Source organism: Mobula birostris, chromosome 2 (genome assembly GCF_030028105.1).
Source record: "Mobula birostris isolate sMobBir1 chromosome 2, sMobBir1.hap1, whole genome shotgun sequence".
NCBI lineage: Eukaryota > Metazoa > Chordata > Chondrichthyes > Myliobatiformes > Myliobatidae > Mobula > Mobula birostris.
Window position 1 is genome coordinate 82,042,966 of NC_092371.1, and position 21,507 is coordinate 82,064,472.

General features: G+C 43.2%; 1 protein-coding gene across 2 annotated transcripts in view; it reads left to right on the forward strand.

Annotated features, from left to right (window-relative positions):
• Positions 1–21,507, forward strand: part of LOC140188072 (serine/threonine-protein kinase 3/4) — a 220,394-nt gene that overhangs the window by 73,874 nt on the left and 125,013 nt on the right. For both annotated transcript variants that reach the window (XM_072244018.1, XM_072244027.1), the window contains exons 8-9: positions 6,181–6,309; positions 14,681–14,870. In XM_072244018.1, coding sequence (XP_072100119.1) covers positions 6,181–6,309; positions 14,681–14,870 — 319 coding nt within the window. The remainder of the gene's footprint in view (positions 1–6,180; positions 6,310–14,680; positions 14,871–21,507) is intronic.

Sequence of the window (21,507 nt, forward strand, 5' to 3'; positions counted from 1 at the left end):
CTGGAAGTTAGAGAAATTGATATTCATGCTAACTAGACTGAATATGAGGTGTTGCTTCTCCAACCTGGGTTGAGCCTCATCATGGCAGTAGAGGAAGACCATGGGCAAACATGTTAGAATGGTAACAGGGAAGGAAGGGTGACTGAGAGAGAATTGAATCACACTGGGTGCCAAGGGTTAAGAATGTGGACAAAATTTTGTGCCTGTGTCCATGATCAGAATATATGAGTAAGGATTCTGTCTGGTTCTCTCGGATCTTCATGCCTTTTCTGTCCGGATTGTGAGGTCAGTTGAGAATGCTCCTCCCTCTTTGCACTCCCATTGAAGAGAGGTGGAGTGAAAACAAGTCATCCTTGGTACCCCAGGGACTACCTGAGGAGGAGGAAGGAATGAAAATCACACTCCAGATTTCTGGCTGTTGCTGGAAACAACTGCCAGCGGTTAATTGCATGACCCTTTTGGGATATTGCAAACCAGTGTATGTGCCTTGCCAGACATATGGGTCTTGTCTTGCTGTTGAAAGTTTGCTCAGGTTACATTATGTAACCAGTGGCTTGAATTCTAATCAAGTACTTGAGGAATCTGATATTACTGAGCAACATTTTGACCTCTAGAAATGAATCATTTGGACTGAAATGAGTAGCAACAGATTAGACAAGCTTAACTGCGTTGTTATTGAACAACTTGCAGAAGTGGCCACTCCGGTATCGATCCAAAACAGCATGAAAGCAAATCTGTCTTTGATCTGATCTAACACCCTGTACACTGTCAGAAATAATCGATCTGAACCGGAGAAAAGATGTAGGTTTTCTGATGGTATAAGTTGGTTTTCTTAGTTCTTCAGAAGCAGTTTCTTTAAATGCGTCCTTCTGTATACTTACTGCTGTGGGCTGAACTGCAAAATAAAATAAAAATCATAGTCATAAGGAGATAGTAGTGGTGCGATCACTTGAGTTGAGTATGATCTCCTAAAGCCGGGGATTCTCACCCTGGGGTCCATGGACCCCTTGCTCAATGGTTTTGGCCCATGGCAGAAAAATGGTTGGGAACGCCTATCCTAAAGGGTTGCATATTGGTGAGTCCTCAGGTGGCTCTGGAGACCAATCCAGGATCCACATACAGTATTCTGGAGCAGTGTGGGCAAGAGTAAGTGGTGGCTGTGGTTAGTGGTTGGGTCTTTTGGTTGTTCTGTCTCTCCTTTCGCAGCGGAGGTCGTTCCATGTAGTGCGGCTCCCTCTTGAACAGATAGGTTATTTATAAAGAAAACCAACAGCCAGCCATTACGGACTGCCTGAAGTCTGACCGCCAGTCACACATCGGTATCGGGGCACAGATGATTTTCAGCCCAACGGGCGGCTGCTTGAATTCGATAACAGACATGAAGCCGATCGCACCGCTGGGGCCCTAGACGCGATCGGGGCGGAAACCTGTGTCAACCAACCGGCTGGAGTATTCAAAGACATTTTCAGCTTCTCCCTGTTACAGGCGAAAGTTCCCACTTGCTTCAAAAAGGCAGTAATTATACCGGTGCCTAGGAATAATGTGAGCTGCCTTAATGACTATCGCCCTCCAGGTGTATCTATTGAGTGCAATGTCTTCCCAGTTTTTAGGTGTAATGTTGAATTTCTTCAGGCCGATTTTGATGTTGTCTTTGAAGTGTTTCCTTTGCCCAGCAGGGGCTCATGGACCTTCCTTCAACTGACAGTAAAATTCTGCTTGGGGAGATGTGACTTAGGCACCCGGGTAACCTCTCAGAGTTGGTGTTGCTTTATCACAGTGGAGATGCTGTTCACGTTGGCCTTCTCCAGCTGATTCTCAAAATATTTCATTAGGATCTTTGGTGGTATAGTTCCAGGTGGTCCGTGATTCAGCACCACACAGTGATGTACAGTTCTCTGTAGACTAAACGTTTTGTTTGGACCTGTAGGATGCAGTCTTCAAAGACTCTTTTCCTTAATCTAGCATAGGTTTCACTACCACTACTCAGGCAGTGATTGATCTGAGTTGATACAGCACTGGCATAGGCAGACTAAGTTCTATGTTTATCAGCCACTGATGTGCACCAGTCTGACATGAATTCCATTCATTTTACATTTCACCCGTATTCTGATCAGCTTCTCTCAGATTCTGCCACTTGCCTATGTGCTGGGAGCATTTTACAGTAGCCGACCCACGTGTCTTCAAGGTGAGCACCTGAGGGAAACCCACAGGTTAACAGGGAGAATATGGAAACGCCACATATTCGGCATCACAGGTTAGGAGTGATTGGGTGAAAAAAAGCTTAAAAGATTAACTTTATTTCCCACATGTCCTTCGAAACGTACAGTGAAATGCTTTTTTTTGGCATCAATATCCAACACAATCCAAGGATATGCTGGGGGCATCCCACATGTGTCGTCGTGGTTTTGACGCCAACATAGCATACCCACGGCTCACTAACCCTAACCTGCACAGCTTTGGAATATGGGATGAAACCGGAGTACCTGGAGGAAACTTGAGTGATCGTGGGTGGGAACTGAGCACTGATCTTTCAGTGGCTAGCGCTGTAAAGTGTTATTGTATCAGAATCAGTTTCTGGTGCAGTGAGACAGTGGCTCAGCTGGCTGTGCTACTCCACTGCCGAATGCACCTGAACTGGATGGAGAATGTGAGAGGCTTGCCGTAAACCTTCAAACATCACTACATTCTGCTGTCTGGCCACTGGCAACTCTGCTAATAGCAGGATCTGAGTTCAACATGGTTAATGTATCCTTGTGTCAAGATTTCAGATTTACTTCCCAGTAAAAACAGTTTAAGGTCAGGAAAGGCTTCATATCTGTTCAAATATAAAGGCTTCGTATAAGTGGTTTGTAGACTAAAAGATTTTACAGTCACAGTACATGTGATAATAATAAACCAATTACCAGTTACCAGTTTTAAGAGCTCTATCAAATTACTCTGGCTTCTCCAGCAAAAGGGCTAACAAGCTGTTCAAAGATTCAAAGTACACTTATTATCAAAGTGTGTACACACAATACAACTCTGAGATTTGCCTTCCCACAGGCAGCCACAAAACAAAGAAACACCATGAAACCCGTTCAAGAAAACAAGCAGCACCCAACGTACGAAAAAAGAACAAATTTCACAAACAACACATAGAATATTAAACATCACACTGAGAGTCCAGCAGTATTCAGTTTAGTTCAGTTTAAGGCCGCACTGCTAGCCGACTGCAGGCTGCACACAGAACAGTTTTTCACTGAAGCGCCCCAATCTGTATTATTCGCCCCCATCAAACTGCTCAAAACTAGCAAAAAGTAACCAGAATCAAGAAATACCTGCGCCATGACCCTTGAAGTACCCCAAAGCAAGTCCACAGCATCGCCGATCAATCCTTGCAGCATGGAACCCAAGGCTCCTGCACTTTCCTCTGATAGCAGCTAGCGAGAGGAAGAGGAAAACTGGTCAAATGTGGGGAGATGATGCTTAAAAACCCATATGTCCTCTGCTCTTGCCCTCCTCAACTTCAACATCGTTCAACATCTCAGTCAGGAAAAAAAGCAATTGTCAAAACTAGGTCAAAGTCAAACCCAGACCCAAGTTTGTCATTGGCATAGGTGCAATAAAAAGCTTGCTGACAGCAGCATCATCAACATATACATAGCATTCACAAAAACACATTAATGATGGACACCCTGTTTTTTTTTTACTAGAAAACAATTAGATGAAAAAAATGAAGTCTGTTTTAATCCAAAGTGGTCATGGTGTTGCTAAAGTGCCGTGATCAGGGTTTTACTGGTTGGATCAAGAAATGAATGGTTGATGGGAAGTAACTGTTCCTGAAGCTGATGTGGGACTGCGGGTTTCCACCTGAATGGTAACTGCGAGAAGATGACAAAGCCTGGATGCGGGGAGCTTTGATAATAGATGTTGCCTTTTCAAGGCAACACCTGTAAATACTACCAATGATGGAGAGGGATATATTGGGCTGAGAACACTATTCTCTCCAGCTTCTTGCTTTCCTGTGCATTCAAATTGCTCTACCAGATCACAAAGTAACCAGTCAACTGTATACCTGTAGAAATTTATTACTGTGTTCAGTGATAAGCTTAACCTCTTAAGAAAGTAAAGATGTTGGCGTGCCGTCCTTATGTTGCTTCCATGTGCTGGGCCCAGGACATCGGTAGAAGAGGAGGTTGTGCGTTTACCAGTCCTTTAGTTACATAAGTCTAGTAGTCATTTTGGATTGAAATGCAGGCAGCAATACAGGACATGGAGTCTCTGAACAATTCAAGAAAGAGCACTGCTTAATTGGAGTAAGAAATAGCAGAAATGGTCAAATAGTATTGCTCCACCCTCCAGTAATGAAACACATTGCAAAAATTGATGCTCTGAATGATTTACCAATCAAGGACTGGGGGCTGGGTACGAAGGGAAATGATTTTCAGTTCTGGGAGAGATTATTGAGACAGAGGGGTAAGGCTGAGGAAGCAGTGATACAGCACTTTACATTTGAAACCTCCTGTTGCTGGGAGCTGAAATGGGTCAGTTCTCCGTCATCAGATTTCTGATTGTTCCAGGAACATTATCTCACTAATTTTGCTCTCTTTTTGCCCTACTTATTTATGTACATACATATATGTATGCTTGTACTCAGCATATGTATGTACATATATCTGCTACCTATCACACACGAGGTCGTGCTGACTATCCCTAATTAGTCCAAGTCTATCCAAATACACATAACTGGTCCCTTAGAATACCGTCCAATAACTTTCCCACTACTGATGTCAGGCTCATCAGCCTATAGTTTCCTGGTTTATTTTTAGAGCCTTAAACAGTGGAGCCACATTGGCTATCGTCCAATCCTGTGGTACCTCACCTGTCGCTAAGGTTGATTTAATTATCTCTGCTAGGGCCCCTGTGATTTCTGCACTTGTCTCCCACAAGGTCCAGAGAATACCTTGTCAGACCCTGGGCATTTATCCACCTCAATTTGCCTTATCAAAGTATATATTTTACCGTTATCAATGTATATATTTTATATACAACCTTGAGATTCATCTCCTTACAGGCAGCCACAAAACAAAGAAACTCAATTGTACCCATTTTTTAAAAAAAGTGTCAAATACCCAGTGTGCTGAAAAAAAAACGAATTGTGCAAACATTAAAGGTAAGCAATAACATTCAGAACCGAAGTTCACGAAAGTGAGTTCACTGCCAATCCAGGAACCCATTAGATGCAGGCCACAGCCATAGTTCAGCACCGAGATGATTAAACCTTGCAGAACAGCGAGCTGAACACTAGCCCGTACCTCACTGTCAGGCCGACACCCTGACCTTTTGAATCTGGTCCAGCGCTTAAATCAGCCAAATGTCAGGTCATTCCTTGTTCTTGGACCTGGGCCCCACTCGCTCGATTCGGCCGGTACCTGACTTTTCCAATCTGGCCCGGCGCATAAGTTGGCTAAGCAGCTGGTCGTTCCTTCCCCTCGGGACAAGGCCCCACCACCTCGACTCTGTGGCACTTCTCGGGAATGTTGGCAAACAGAAGTTGACACCAGGCCACGAGTGGTATTGAAGATGAGCTAAACGATACTCGGGTACCATTTAATGGTATGGTAGTGTAGTGGCTTGTGTAACATTTTACAGCACCAGTGATTTGGGGTTCAATTCCCACTGTGTCTGCAAGGAGTTTGTAAGTTCTCTCCGCGACTGCATGCATTCCTCTAAGTCAGAGGTTCCTAACCTGTTTTATGCCATGGACCCCTAACATTAACCGAGAGGTCTGTGGACCCTAGGTTGGGAACTCCTGCTCTAAGTGCTCTGGCTTCCTCCCACTTCCCAAAATAAACATGGGTTAGCGTTTATAAGTTGTGGGCACTGGAAGTGTGGTGATATTTGCAGGCTGCGCCCAGCATATTCTTTGGTTGATGTCACAAAATATGTTTTCATGTATATATGACAAAGAAAGCTAATCTTTAAAAAAAAACTTGAAAGGTTGTACGTTCGTGGGTAGATAGTATCGAAGAGTGCTTGCTTTCCAACAATATCCTGATTTTGTATTGAGATCTAATGTGGAACAAAAACATGAATTTGGGCTTTGTTACCTGAGCCGTGTCAACCAATCACACAGCAGATTGATGGATTTTTTTGAGGTATTTCTTTTAAAAATTTTTCATTTTCCTTGTCATTTTTCAGCATCCATTCATTAAAAGTGCCAAACCTGTGTCAATCTTGCGGGACCTGATCAACGACATGATGGAAATTAAACTGAAGCACAAAGAGGCACAGCAGCGAGACATAGATCAAGATGATGACGAGAACTCGGTGGGTCTCTGCTTGCATGTTTCGGTTCGTCTTTCTTGTTCAAGTGCAGCCCTTGGAGGCCACTTTGACTCTGTGCAGCATACATGCCTCTGGCTTGGGTTGTGTGTCAGGACTTCAGACTGTCACTCTGGAGGCTTGAGTTAGTTGGGATTGCACCCACAATTAGCAATTACAGAGACAATCTAAGTAGATGTGAATCCTTTAATTGCTACTGATTTAATTTGAATTTGGGTGGGTTGGAGTTTTGTCGTACGGATTAATGTGAGGTATTGCAATTTACATGGAACAGAATATTACAGCACAATACAGGCCCTTCGGCCTATGATGTTCTGTCAAACTTTTAACCTACTCTTAAGTTCCATCCAGCCCTTCCCTCCTACATAGCCCTCCAGTTTTCTATCATCCATGTGCGTATCTAAGAGTCTCTGAAATGTCTTAAGTATCTGACTAAACCACCATCTCTGACAGCGAGTTCCATACACCCACTGCTCTTTGCGTTTTTAAAAAAAAACCCTGATATCACCCCTACTTTTTCCTTCAATCACCTTAAATTATGCTCCTTATATTAGTCATTTCCACCTTGGAATAAAAGTCTGGCTGTTCACTCAGTCTATGCCTCTTATCATCTTGTTGCATGTCTATCACTTCACTTCTCATCCTCGTCCACTCCAAAGAGAAAAGCCCGAGCTGGCTCAACCTATCTATCCGGATAATTCTGGGAGATCAAACCTTAGTGCTGGACTTGTACAGTGAGTGGTAGGGCCTGGGGAGTGTTATGGAGCAGAGGGAGCTAGGAGTGCAATTGTATAGTTGACAGAAAGTGGTATCACAGATAGATAGGGCTACATCAATCCTGGCACTAAATAGAGGAGCTCACCTACCACCCCACCACTTCCATGTCCAGCACATAATTCTCCGGAACTTCCACCTTCTCCAACGGGATCCCACCACCGACCACATCTTTCTCTCCCCCTGCTCCCCACTTTCTGCTTTTTGTAGGGATCGCTCCCTACGCGACTCCCTTGGCCATTCATCCCTCCCCACTGATCTCCCTCCTGGCACTTATTCTTGCAAGTGGAAAAAGTGCTATACCTGCCCTACAGCACCTCCCTCACTACCATTCAGGGCCCCAAACAGTCTTTCCAGATGAGGCGACACTTCGTCTGTGAGTCTGTTGGGGTCATCTACTGTGTCTGGTGCTCCTGGTGTGGCCTGCTGTATATTGGTGAGACCCAACGTAGTTTGGGAGACTACTTTGCTGAGTCCCTACGCTCTGTCCACCAGAAGAAGCAGGACCTACCAGTGGCCACCTATTTTAATTCCACTTCCTATTCCCATATGTCAATCCGTAGCCTCCTCCACTGTTGCAATGAGGCCACACTCAGGTTGGAGGAACAGCACCTTAACATTCCGTCTGGGTAGCCTCCAACCTGATGGCATGAACATCAACTTCTCGAACTTCCAGTAATGGCCTACCCCCTCTCCTTCACCATTTCCCATCCCCTTTTCCCCCTCTCACCTTATCTTCTTGCATGCCCATCGCCTCCCTCTGGTGCTCCTCCCCCCTTTTCTTTCTTCCGTTGCCTTCTGTCCTCTCCTATCAAACTCCCTCTTCTCCAGCCCTGTATTTCTTTCACCAATCAACTTCCTGGCTCTTTACTTCAACCTCCCCCTCCCGGTTTCACCTATCACCTCGTGTTTCTCTCTTCTCTCCCTCCATCTTTAAAATCTACTCCTCATCTTTTTTTCTCCAGTTCCAAAAGGGTTTCAGCCTGAAATGTCGACTGTACTTTTTTCCTCCAGCGTTTTGTGCGTGTTTATAGGAGTCAGAAGTTATGTTGCAGATATATAGGACGTTGGTGAGGCTGTACTCGGGCGTATTGTTTAGTTTTCATCACCCTGTTATAGGGAAGATGTTATTAAACTAGGAAGAGTGCAGAAAAGATTACCAAGATTTTGCCTGGACCTGGGTTACTCAGTCCAGGACCTCATTTGCTGGAACAGGACGTAGAAGAGTGACTTGATGGAAATCGATAAAATCATGAGGGGCATGGACGGGTGAAAGCACATCATCTTTTCCCAAGAGGGCATGGGTTTAAAGTCAGAGGCAAGAGATTTAAGAGGGACATCAGGAGTTACTTCTTCATACAAAGGATGGTGTGTATTTGGAATGAGCTGCCAAAAATAGTGGTTGAGACATTTTAAATTAACAGGTTAACATTTTTAAAGTCACTTAGACGAGTACATTGATGGGAGAGGTTTAGAGGACTTTGGGCCAGTTGTAGCAGATGGGACTAGCCTGCTGGGCTACACAGTCAGTGAGGACAAGGGCTGAGAGTCTGCTTCCAAATTCACTAATCTGATATTCTTTGTCTACCTTCTAAAAGCATACAATGGTTATAGTCTTGTTACACAATTTACATGGGGAGAGTGAGTAACTACAATTTAATTTGGCAAACAGTCTGGGAGCTGAATGCCCTCTTCCTGTTCCAACATAATTATCGCTGACGTACTGTGAAACTTACAATCATCTACCGCTGGCTCTGTTTCAGTTCGATATGGGTAACTGAATCTGCCTACACTCAATCTTCCCATTCTCAATCTGTTGATGATTTTCCAGTTTTGTCGAAGACTTTTTATTATGAATCTCAGTATGTTAAGATCATAGCCATTTATTTCAACTATAAGGGATTTTCTTGGGGAGGCAAAGAGAGTGGGAAATAGAATTTCATCTTTTATGACAGCAGGATGTCTCAAAATACTTTACAGTCAGTGATAGCTCCATTATCATGTAATACGCCTGGGGGCAGCATGGTAGTGTAGTGATTAGCGTAATGCTATTAAAGCTGCGGTTGTATCTGTAAGAAGCTTGTGCATTCTCCCTGTGACTGCATGGGTTCCCTCTGGGTGCTCTGGTTTCCCCCCACAGGTAGGTTAATTGGTCATTGTTAATTGTCTTGTGATTAGACTGGGGTTAGATTGCTGGGTTGGTGGGCAGTGTGGCTCGTTGGGCCAGAAGGGCCTGTTCCATTGCTGTATCTCTAAATGCAAAATAATCATATAACTTTTTTTAGTGTTACTGATTTGAGGGAAAATTCAGGACAGGATTCTATGGAAAACTCGCTTATTTCTTCAAAGTTGTGATATCATAAAACTTTTCTATTTTAGAATACTTAGTCTGACGGTAAATTTTTAGTTTTATCTCAACCTCTAGTTACCTGCCAAGCAACAGAAATGTTTCTAAATAAATGTCATTACAAGAGCAAGTATATATGCACTGCTTTGTTTTGGCTTGGTAAATGAGACTGATCAAAAAGATATCCAGAACTTGTAGCAATGGTCTCCTAGTTTAGTTATCAGGAGGCTCAGATCTTTTTTTCCCCTTCTTTTTCTTCCCCCACTTTTTTAAGCCATGGCATCAAATGTCCTTCAAGTGCCCTGTGGTAGTTCCAGTCGAACGCGGTCATATTGACCCTGGGTCCAGAATGAAGTGCAATCTTCTGCTGAAAAGCAAAGTGACTCCTAGGGACTAGCCAACCTACTGTCACCAGTGCGCCCTGGACTTGGGAAATTTGGAGGGCTGTAGGGAGAGGAGGATTTAAGATGTTGATACTTCATGGAGGTTGGGGAAGCAGAAATATAAAACACAAGACTTTCTGCAAATTTTGGAAATCCAGAGCAACATGCAAGATGCTGGAGGAACTCAGCAAGTTAATCAGCAGCTATGGAGAGGAATGAGCACTTGACATATCGGGCCAAGAGCCTTCATCAGAACTCATCGTGACCTGAAATGTCGATTGTTTATTCCCCTCCCTGGATGCTGCCTGACCTGCTGAGTTCCTCCAGCGTTTTGTGTGTGTTTCTCCAGAAATAAAAAATGCTGGAGATTAGAAACTAAATGATAACTTTGAGTACCAGGTTTAGGAGGGGTTACACGAGTTGGGAGGAAAACAGTAACTGCAGAATAAAGTGATACAGTTTCAGAGAGTGCGGTGCAGGCAGACAATAGGTGCAAAGTCATAATGAGGTAGATTGTGAGGTTGAGTCCATTATCGTACTAGTGAACCATTTAATAGTCTTAAAACAGCAGGATAGAAGCTGATCTTGGTCCTTCTGTAGTTGGGAAGGGAGGGAGGAAAGAACATCCAGGGTTATACCTGTACCTCCACTAGAGGAAATAGTTCATATCCGTTAAGCTATTGAATTAGATCACCTTTAATTCTGCTCTATTCAAGGTAATGCAGATCCTCTGTGCAAACTGTTCTCACTTTAATTCTTCAGTGTCTGGCGTTGTTCTGCTGGTTGTGTGCTGTATCCCTCCCAAAGCCATCGTGCGCTAAGATGGTGCTATGTGTTCTCAGAACTGAAGCCATTCACCTGATATGGTCCTACCAAACCTTTAGATTACCTAGATTGTTTCTCTTGAGCATCTGTCACTTTTGACTCTTCTGGTTTGCAGAGTCTTATTGGGTTTGTAATCCTTTTTTTCCATTTAGAAACCAATGTATAGAAAATTTGTGTTACTGAATAGAAATAGACATAAGATGGAGGTGAGGTGTGTGTGTGCTTGAAGTGTCCTTTTTGAGGTTTTGCAAAGAGCTTTGTTTTTAATAGAAAAATTGCATGCTTGTTTCTTTTTTTGAAGACAGGAAACGGCTTAAATCTTTGAATTTTTATGGTAATTTCTAATCAAAACATGGAACATTTCTAAAGTTCATTTCTTTTTATAGTGGAGGAACTGGTACAGAGCTGTACGCAGCTATTCAACTGTCCGTTTTGGGTGTAGTTGTCTGGTTTGCTTTGGCTACGTGTGTGTGATGCGTGTGCATGCATTCTCAGATGCGTATGCGGCATGTTTTTACTCATGTTCACACAAGTGATGACTTTATTATGCGTAGATTTGTGTACTGCTCACATGCATATGGTGTGTTTTTACATGTGTGCACTTGCGTGCATGTGTGTGCCAGCTCGGCGCAAACAATCTGCGTGTTTTCATGCACTCGCACAACCAAGCTTAACGTTCAGTACTCCCTTACTGGTTATAGACAGTAAATAAAATCCCCAATCTACTCTGCCTCAGGCTTACTATATTTACCCCATCATCCTGATTCAAGTCTTGGCCTGAAATATCAACCAGCCCTTCACTTCCACAGACGCTGCTTGACCCGCCGAGTTTCTCCAGCAATTTGCTTTCTCTCCATCATCCAAAATTATATTTATTTGTTAGAAGACACTCACATTTTACGAACAACTTCTTACCCTCTGCTGGCAAATTTCTGAGCAGACAATGAACCCACGAACAATACCTAACTTTTTTCACAATTTATTGTACCTTATAGTATACACTCAGTGGCCATTTCATTAGGTACACCTGTACACCTGTTAATGCAAATCAAGTCAAGTCAAGTCAAGTCACTTTTTATTGTCATTCCGACCAGAACTGCTGGTACAGTACACAGTAAAAACGAGACAACGTTTTTCAGGATCATGGTGCTACATGAAACAATACACAAACTACACTGAACTATGTAAAACAACACAAAACTACACTAGACTACAGACCTACCCAGGACTGCATAAAGTGCACAAAACAGTGCAGGCATTACAATAAATAATAAACAAGACAATAGGCACAGCAGAGGGCAGTAGGTTGGTGTCAGTCCAGGCTCTGGGTATTGAGGAGCCTGAAGGCTTGGGGGAAGAAACTGTTACATAGTCTGGTCGTGAAAGCCCAAATGCTTCGGTGCCTTTTGCCAGATGGCAGGAGGGAGAAGAGTTTGTATGAGGGGTGTGTGGAGTCCTTCATAATGCTGTTTGGTTTACGGATGCAGCGTGTGGTGTAAATGTCTGTAATGGTGGGAAGGGAGCTAATCAGCAAATCATGTGGCAGCAGCTCATTGCATTAAAACATGCAGATATGGTCAACAGGTTCAGTCCAAACATCAGAATAGTGCAGGAATGTGATTTAAGTGACTTTGACCATGGAATGATTGTTGGTGCCAGATGTGGTGGTTTGAGTATCTCAGAAACTGCTGATCTCCTGGGATTTTCATGCACAACAGTCTCTAGAACAGAGGCTCTGAACCTTCTTCATGCCATCGACCAATGCAAGGGATCCATGGGCTCCAGTTAGGAACCTCAACTCCAGAGTTTACAGAGAATGGTGTGGAAAAAAAGTATCCAGTGAGCGCCAGTTCAGTGAATGAGAACACCTTGTAAATGAGAGAGATCAGAGGAGACTGGGCAGACTGGTTCAAGAGGGTAAAATGAGATTATGGAATAAGATTAGCTACATCAAAACATCCAGTGAAATATCATCTGGAGGCATTGTCTGAACTGATTCAGTGTATTTACTGTATTATTTTTCAAGTGTGGATGTTATTTATGTACTTTGACACTGCATAATGTCCTCATCCCTGTTACTGTTTTATGCTATTAACAACAATATTCACTGCTTACTGCCCGTTACACTACTGGCATTTAGGGCAGCAATAAATGTCGGCCATTTCTATCTATTTAGAAGGATTCTTCATTGCTGTTTCCGTAATAATCATTTATTTTGACCAATCAGGGTTGTTAGCTGTGAGCTGAACCCCAGGACCTGGAGAAATGGTGGTCCACTCTTAGTTTGGCCTCTACCCTTTGACCTCTTTGGTATGACTGACCCTACCAAGAGCCAAAGCACGAGGCCCTGACTCCAGCCAACATAGTGCCCTGGGTCATTGAGGCACACAAGCCTGCAAATCCTATGACAGGGTTGTGGTCCTCTTGGAGGATTGGTATTAACTATTACATGATAAAAGGCACATTGGCTTTGAACGTTACTGCTCAGTGAGAAACCCTTCAGCCATTGACCCCATGCTGATTCTTTGAAAAAAGTGTATGCATAGAATGGATTGCCAGCCTCTTCTCTGTTTTCTTTAAATCACTTGTTTAATTCCCTTTTGAAATTTCATTTAATATGCTCCCTCTGCCCTTTCAGTCATTGTGTTCTGGATCAGAGCAACTCTCTGTTAAAACAGTTCCTCTCATTCTGAGTTATTTACCACTGCTCTGCACCCTCTGGCTACCAAACTCCTGCCAGGAAGAACAGTTTATCCACCTTCAAGATTTGAGCACCTATTAAATCTTCTGTTAACAATATCTTCTGTAAAGCTATCTACTCAGACTTTCTGCATCTCCTCACATCAAGGATCAGCTTTATGGTCCATATATATTTACATGTATTAGGAACTTGCTGTGGTGTATTGGTCTGCCTTACAGGCGCGTTGCTCTGCCTGTACACTCTATATATGAAGATTTTGATGGGAATGGGACTTCATTTGTATTGTACCACCTCTGTGACCCAGTGGGAAACTTCAAATTTGTTTCTCATTGCCAGGAGCCCGTCTGTTCAACAGTTTGTAGTAGCACACACAAAATACTGGAGGAACTCAGCAGGTCGGGCAGCATCTATGGAAAGGAATAAAGGGCTGATGTTTCAGGCCAAGACCCTTCATCAGGACAGCTTGACCTGCTGAGTTTCTCCAGCATTTTGTGTGTGTTACTCACACACACATTGTGATTTCCAATATCTGTGGAATCTCCAGGTTCAAGGGTATTGTTATCTGACTGTACATACATACTGTACATATTGTTATCTGACTGTACATACAGACTGCACCCACAATACATTTAGCACATAAAAAACAAAATATTCACTCAAGTAAGCTAATAATATATAATTCAGAATGCACATACAGGGTGCAATACAGGTAAACAGTAAACAGCTTGCTGTCCCAGTGATGAGACGTTGGTAGTCGCAGGGTATTCATTAGTCTCGCAGCCTGAGGGAAGAAGCTGTTACCCAGTCTGGCAGTCCTGGTCCTGATGCGGCATTTGCCATTAAGGACCCCTGTCACCCAGGGCATACCTTCTTCTCTTTGCTGCCATCAGGGAGGAGCTACAGGAGCCTGAAGGCACACTTCATGATTCAGAAATAGCTTCTTCCCCTCTGCCATTTTTCTGAATGGACGTTGAACCAATAAACACTACATGACTTTTTTTCATAAACACTACATCACGCACATGCACTTTAATTTAGATTTTTAAATTTTTAAAATTATGTATTGCAATGTACGGCTGCCACATAACAACAAATTTCATGACATACACTGGTGATATTAAAGCTGATTCTGATTCCTTCCTGACGGTACGGAGTCTAAGAGAATGTGGGATGGGTGGTAGGGATCCTCCACGATGGTTCTGGCCCTTCATCTGCAGTGCTCCCAGTGAAGGTGACAAACAGCGGGGAGGGAGATTATGATTGAATTCGAAGGTCAGAAGGTTGCTGTCCTTCCACTGTTTAATTGCCCTTGAATAATTTTTGCAGGAAGAGGAAGACAGTGATTCGGGCACCATGGTGAGAGCAAGTGCTGACGACACAGGGACCATGAGGGCTGCCAGCACGATGAGTGACGGTGCGCGGACAATGATCGAGCATGAGAGTGCTACTCTAGACTCTCAGATGGGGACCATGGTGATCAACAGTGAAGACAGTGAAGTGGACGGAACGATGAAACGTAAGACAGCAAACTGTTTCTAATTGGGTTTATAGTCTGAATGCTGCTAATTTAAAACCTTATGAATCTTCTGTATCGCCAGAACACTTGCATGCTCTTTTAGAGGCAAAGCAAAATACAGCATACCTGGGTAGTGGCATGCTACCATAATGGTTAGTGTAACACTTGCTGCTACTGTCTGTAAAGAGTTTGTATGTTCTCCCTGTAATCACGTAGCTATACTCTGAGCGCTCCTGTTTCCTCCCACGTTCCAAAGACGGACAGGTTAGTAGGTTAGTTGGCCACATGGGTGTAACCAGATGGCATGAACCCATTGGGCCGTCAGGTCCTGTTACCACGCTGTATCTCCAAATAAATAAAATTCAAAGCATGGAAACAAGTCCTTTGCTGAACTGGACCATGACAACCAAGATGCCGATCTCAGCTAGTTTTCCTGTGTTTGGTCCATATTCCTCTAAACCTTACATATCCATATAGCTGTCAAAGAACCTTTTAACTGTTCTCAGTACACTCGCCTCAACAATTTCCTCTGGCAGCTCATTCCAAAAACTGACCACTCTCTAAAGTGGAAAATATTGCCCCTCATATCCCTTTTAAATCCATCCCTACTCATCTCTGGTTTTAGACCCCACAACCCTGGAAAAACACCACTGCAAATTCATCATTTTGTATACCTATGTAAGATCAGCCCTTATTCTCTTATGGCCTATGGGAAAAAAAAAGTTTCAATTTCTCTCCGTAATTCAGAACCTTGAGTCCTGGCAACATCCTCATAAATCTTTTCTGGACTCTTTCTAGCTTAATGGCATCTTTCCCAATCTCAGAGTGACCAAAACTGAATACAGTAGTTGTGTTGCTTGAATTTCCAGCATCTGCAGAATTCCTGTTGTTTACAGTAGTTCAAAAGTGGCCTCACCATCATCTTGTCCAACTACTTGTGGACCATAAACTTTTTTTTTAAATTGTATTCCGCTATCATGAAACGGTATCAGTTATGGCATGGTGACTGAACTTGAATTCCAGCTTCCTCTTTGGAAACTTGATCACGAAACCTCAATCGACTGTAGAATTTTAGGACAGTGAGCTTCAAAGGGCTTGGCTCCGCTCTCCTTCAAAAGTATTGTTGCGGCTCTGTGCTCTCAAGTGCAGCCAGGGTTCCTATAATGCCTTGATGCAGTTAACTTCCTCAGGTGAACATGGACTTATTGTCACATGTTAGCAGGATACAACTCAAGGCCTGCCATCCAGACAGAACATTCCATACATAAGTACATCAAAGTTCAAAGTAAATTTTATTATCAAAGTGCACATATGTCACCGTGTCCAACCCTGAGATTCATTTATTGTGGGCATACTGAATAAATCTATGGAATAATAACTATAACAGAATCAATGACTGACCAACTGGGGCGTTCAACCAGAGTACAGAAGATAACACACTGTGCAAATACAAAAAAGAAGAAATGATAATTAGCAATAAATATTGAGAACATGAGATGAACTGTCCTTGAACGTGAGTCCATAGGTTGTGGGAACAGTTCATTGATGGGTAAGTGAAGTTGAGTGAAGTTATCCCCTTTGCTTCAAGAGCCTGATGGATGAGGGGTAATAACTGTGCCTGAACCTGGTGTGTGAGTCCTGAGGCTCCTGTACCTCCTTCCTGATGGCAGCAGCAAGAAGGGAGGATGAGCTGGGATGGTGGGGGTCCCAGATGATGGATGCAACTTTCCTGCGATAGTGTTTCATGCAGATGTGCTCAGTGGTGGGGAGGGTTTTACTCGTGATGAACGACTGGGCCATATCCACTACTTTCTGTAGGGTTTTCTGTTGAAGGGCATTGGTGTTTCTATAGCAGGCTGTGATGCAGCCAGTCAGTATACTCTCCACCACACATTGATAGAGGTACAAGGAGATACAAAACGAAACAGAATAATAACGGAATATAGGTGATTGAGTTAGTGTTAGAGGAAGTGCAGTGCAGGCCAACAGTAATACACAAGGGCCACAATGGGCTAAAATCATAAATCGAGTTCACCTTTATTGTACAAGATGTTCATTTAAAAGTGGGATTCGAAGCTGTCCTTCAGATTGGACTCATAAGCCACTTGAGAGCCCATAAATAGATCAACAGAACGAAGACCATCATCCTCGACCTCGAGGGATAGCCACGACGACGACATGTTCTCCAGCTTTTATTTCTCCTGCCTGTTGGGAGGGGGGAGAAGAGAGAATGTGTGGGGTGGGAGAACTCCTTTATTATGCTTTCCTCTTTCCTGACGTACCGAGAAGTGTAGACAGCATCCCTGAAGAGAAGGCTGCGTTCACAACTCTGTAATTACTTGTGCCCTACCAAGCTGTGATGCATTAGGATAGAATGCTATCTATAGTGCATCTGAAAAATTTGCCAAGGGTCGTTGAAGACCTGATGAATTTCCTTAACCTTCTGAGCAGCTAGAGGCAGTGTTATGCTTTCTTTGCCACAGTGTCTACATGGCTGCATTAGGTCAACTTTCTGGTGATATATACACCTGGGGCTTGAAGTTTTCAGCCATCTCCCCCTCAGCACCATTGATAAAGACAGGGTGGTGGTGGGAGGTTGGAGTATACTCCTCCCTGTTTCAGTGATCAGCTCTTTTGTCTTGCTGACATTGAGAGATTGTTCTCTTGACACCATGCAACCAAGCTCCCCCTTCCGCACCTGCCTCTCAACTTTGTCCTCTCAACGCGCCCTCCTCAAGAATTCCTTACTTGAAAGATCAATTGCCATTCACAAAACAGGTGTGAAAAGTCAATAAACACACAAAAGTTGCTGGTGAACGCAGCAGGCCAGGCAGCATCTATAGGAAAAGGTACTGTCGACGTGGTGTGTAAAGGGATGGGTTAGTGGCTGGAGGTGTTGATCAGCCTTACTGTTTGGGAAACGACTGTTTTTGAGTCTGGTGTGGATGCTATGTAGCCTCCTCCCTGATGGGATAAGACAAACAGTCCATGAGCAGGGTGGGTGGGATCCTTCGTGTTATCAGTGGCCCTTTTCCGGCAACTTGTAGCCTTGCCACAATTTGCACAGTACTTGAGCAATGCCAAACTTTGGACCTGGTCATCTAGAGTGCTGTGCTTTCAAGATGAGAAAAAGAATTCATTCCTAATGCCTTTTGCAGCCTCTGGGCATCCCAGAGCACTTTGCAGTCAAATCTCTGAAGAAAAGATGCTTTGTAGGCAATACAGCAGAAAAGTTCTTACGATGACTGTTTGCTTTGTTTAGGTCACATTAACTAAATTATACTTACCAGAGTTCTGGGGCTAGTGCTCTGGTTTCTTTCTGTTCTTGTGCCATGAAATTGTAGACACCCATCCAAAAAAGCAGATGAGAAGTAGTTTTCGTATTTACCAGCGCCTCTGACAATGCAGCACTCTTTCAGTGCTGTAGTAATTTTTTTATATATAAATATAAACATGATGGGATCTCTTTGGCTCAGAACAGAAAATGTTGCCTTTAGATTCTGGCTTATGAGAATGAGTTAATGTATGAAATGTGGTTTGGTGTGGCCAATCATTTTGTCATCCTAATCTAAGAGTAATGAAATTCCACGGTGTATGATTGGCAACCGATGTTCCCTCCAATTTGTAACAACCAGTGAGCGCAGAAATCTTCTGCTGTGCAATTTTTTGCCCCTTTGACAACAACATGTATGCACTGAATTTTATATATAAGAGATATTCATTTTAACAGCTAACAAAACACTGACAGCAAGAACTTTGATCTCCTGTGGGTTTGATCATTTTCACTCTCGTTCATCTACACTCTCACCAAACATACTCAGCAGGGCTGTAGAGGGAAATGAAGGATTTTTTCGCTGGAGCTTTTGCACATCATCTATATGTGATTTGCTTGCTAAATAACACTTTTTAAACTTTTCAAATATCACTTCATTTGCAAATTCTCCAGCAACTTTGCATCGCGACAATACACGCCGATAACACTAGTTTCTGTATTGTACGTCAATATTTCTTGCAGCTGCACATTCCTGACCTCATGAGCTTTCAGTGTAGCAGTTTCTACTGTTTCATTAAGACATTCTGCTTTAAATGAACTAGCAGTTCTTCTGCGTTTCATGCCTTTAGAATTTGACATAGTGAATCAATAATTTCTTCAATAAAAACACTGTAAATAAGCCATTTCAAAAATCTGCGGACAAATCATCGCAAACTCCACGTTGTCAACACTGTCCGCATTAGAAACCATAAAGGGAAATGTGATTGTGTAATATACTTAACAACGAGGTAGAGGGTGACAACCTTTTGTGTGCAGTTTAAGTTCCTTTGTGGGCTAGTATTAAAAGATGTGTGTGCTTACACTTGCGCACGCCTTAGAGGGGACGTTGCTGGCTACTGAAAGTTGACGTTGGCAAACAATTAAAGTTCTCTGATTTCATTGCGTCATCTTCACTGGGGCCTTAAATTGTCATTTTTGTCAGAAACCTTGAAGCAGGTGGTCAGGGTAGAACTGACAGTTGCTCGGGAAGACCGGATTGACGAGGCGTTTCAGCATAAGAAAGCCAAGTACCAGGAGCTGGTAGAGCAGGGATGGAGGGCACAATGAGAGCCCCATAGATATGGGGTGTAGAGGTGTTGCTGGGTGCTCGCTGTGCCAAACCTAGTCTCCTCTCAGCTGCAAAGAAAAGAGCTATCGGGGCCATCACAGAGGTTATGGATGAAGAGGCGTGACCCATGGACCACTGCTGCTGGGACAGAAGCCAGGGCCTGATCAACCCTGGCTGGGTTGCTTTGGCGAGGGTGTCTGATGTTGAAACACCTGATGACCCTAGGTTACGTCACTGATGATGTGTCCCAGCGCATCCTAGGATGTATCTCAGCACCATAGAGCATAACAGTACAGCACAGGCCCTTTGGCCCACAAAGTCATACTAACCTTTTAACATACTCCGAGACCAATCTAACCCTTCCTTCTGACATAGCCCTCCATTTTTCTATCATCCATGTGCCTATCTTATCTGTTAGTATGGCACGGTAGTCTAGTCCTTAGCACAATGCTTTACAGTGCAGGTGACCTGGGTTCAATTCCTGCCATTGTCTGTAAGGAGTTTGCATGTTCTCCCCATGACCCTGTGGGTTTCCTTCGGGTGCTCCGGTTTCCTCACACCGTCCAAAGACATACCGAGGGTTGGTAGGTTAGTTGATCATTGTAAATTGTCCTGTGATTAGGCAAGGATTAAATTGGGTCAAACGTGGATCAAAGGGCCAGAAGGGCCTATTCCTATTCAATAAATAAATAAATCTTCAGGAGTCCTGAAGAAAGGTCTTGGCCTGAAATGTCAACTATCTCCATAGATGTTGCATGACCTGCTGAGTTCCTCCATCATTTTGTGTGTGTTGCTTTGGATTTCCAACATCTGCAGACTTTCTTGTGTTTATTAATAAAACAAAGAGTTTCTTTAATGTTCCCAATTTATTTGCCTCTGCCACCCCCCATACTTGCCACCAATCACCTTAAAATGATGTCCTTGCATATTAGCCAATGCCTCCCTGGGGAAAAAGGCACTGGCTGTGCACTCTACCTGATATATTTATCTGATATTAGTGTAGACAGATCTATAGAGGATTATTTGTGTTCTTTTGTTATCAGATAAATATTTAATGAGTCTCCAATGTAGTGTTCATCTAATAGGCTGTATTTCACCTTGTTAAATGTCTATTTTGTGTTGGAAGTTAGAACTTTTGTAGGTGAAGTTTGATCTTGCTTTCATATTTCTTTAATATGAAAATGAACTGGGAAACAAAATTAATAAAACTTTTTAATCAAATAAAATCTCTCAAGGCACTTTATGGGAGTAACTATCAATTGAATTTTAAGTTAACTGAATGATATTTAATATTTTCCTATCCCCACAGAATATAAATGTAGTGACTCATGTCACATAATAATGATTGATGGCAGCAGTCTGGTGCTGCTGCTTATCGCAAGGCGACAGCAAGGTTGGTGGGAGAAAGTTTTGTTAAGATTGTGGGTTAAAAGGTCAGCACAACATCAGAGATGTTCATTGTAAGACCAAGGTGCACAAAGTACTGGAGGAGCTCAGCAGGTCAGGCAGCATCTATGGAAAGGGATAAACAGTCAACATTTCAGGTTATAAGACCATAAGGCATAGGAGCAGAATTAGGCCATTCAGCTTATCGAGTCTGCGGCGCCATTCCATCATGGCCGATCTATAATCCCTCTCAACCTCATTCCCCTGCCTTCTCGTCGTAACCTTTGACACCCTGACTAATGAAGAACCATTCTCGTGGATACTCTGTGAAATTTGTTCTGTATCATCAGTACAGCGCAAGACATAAAAAAGTGACAAAGTTACAATAAATAGTGCAAAAGAGGGACAGTGAGATAGTGTTTATGGGTTTATTGAGCATTCAGGAATCTGATGGCTGAGGGAAAGAAGCTGTTCATAAAATATTGTGTGGATTTTCAGGTTCCTGTACCTACTCCCTGATGGTAGTAATGAGAAGAGGGTACGTCCCGCTGATGAGGTTCTTTAATGGATGCTACCTTCTTGAGACAACAGCCACAACAGACGCTGCTCTAACACAGACTGAAGCTAGACTTTCCAGGCGCAGATCCATG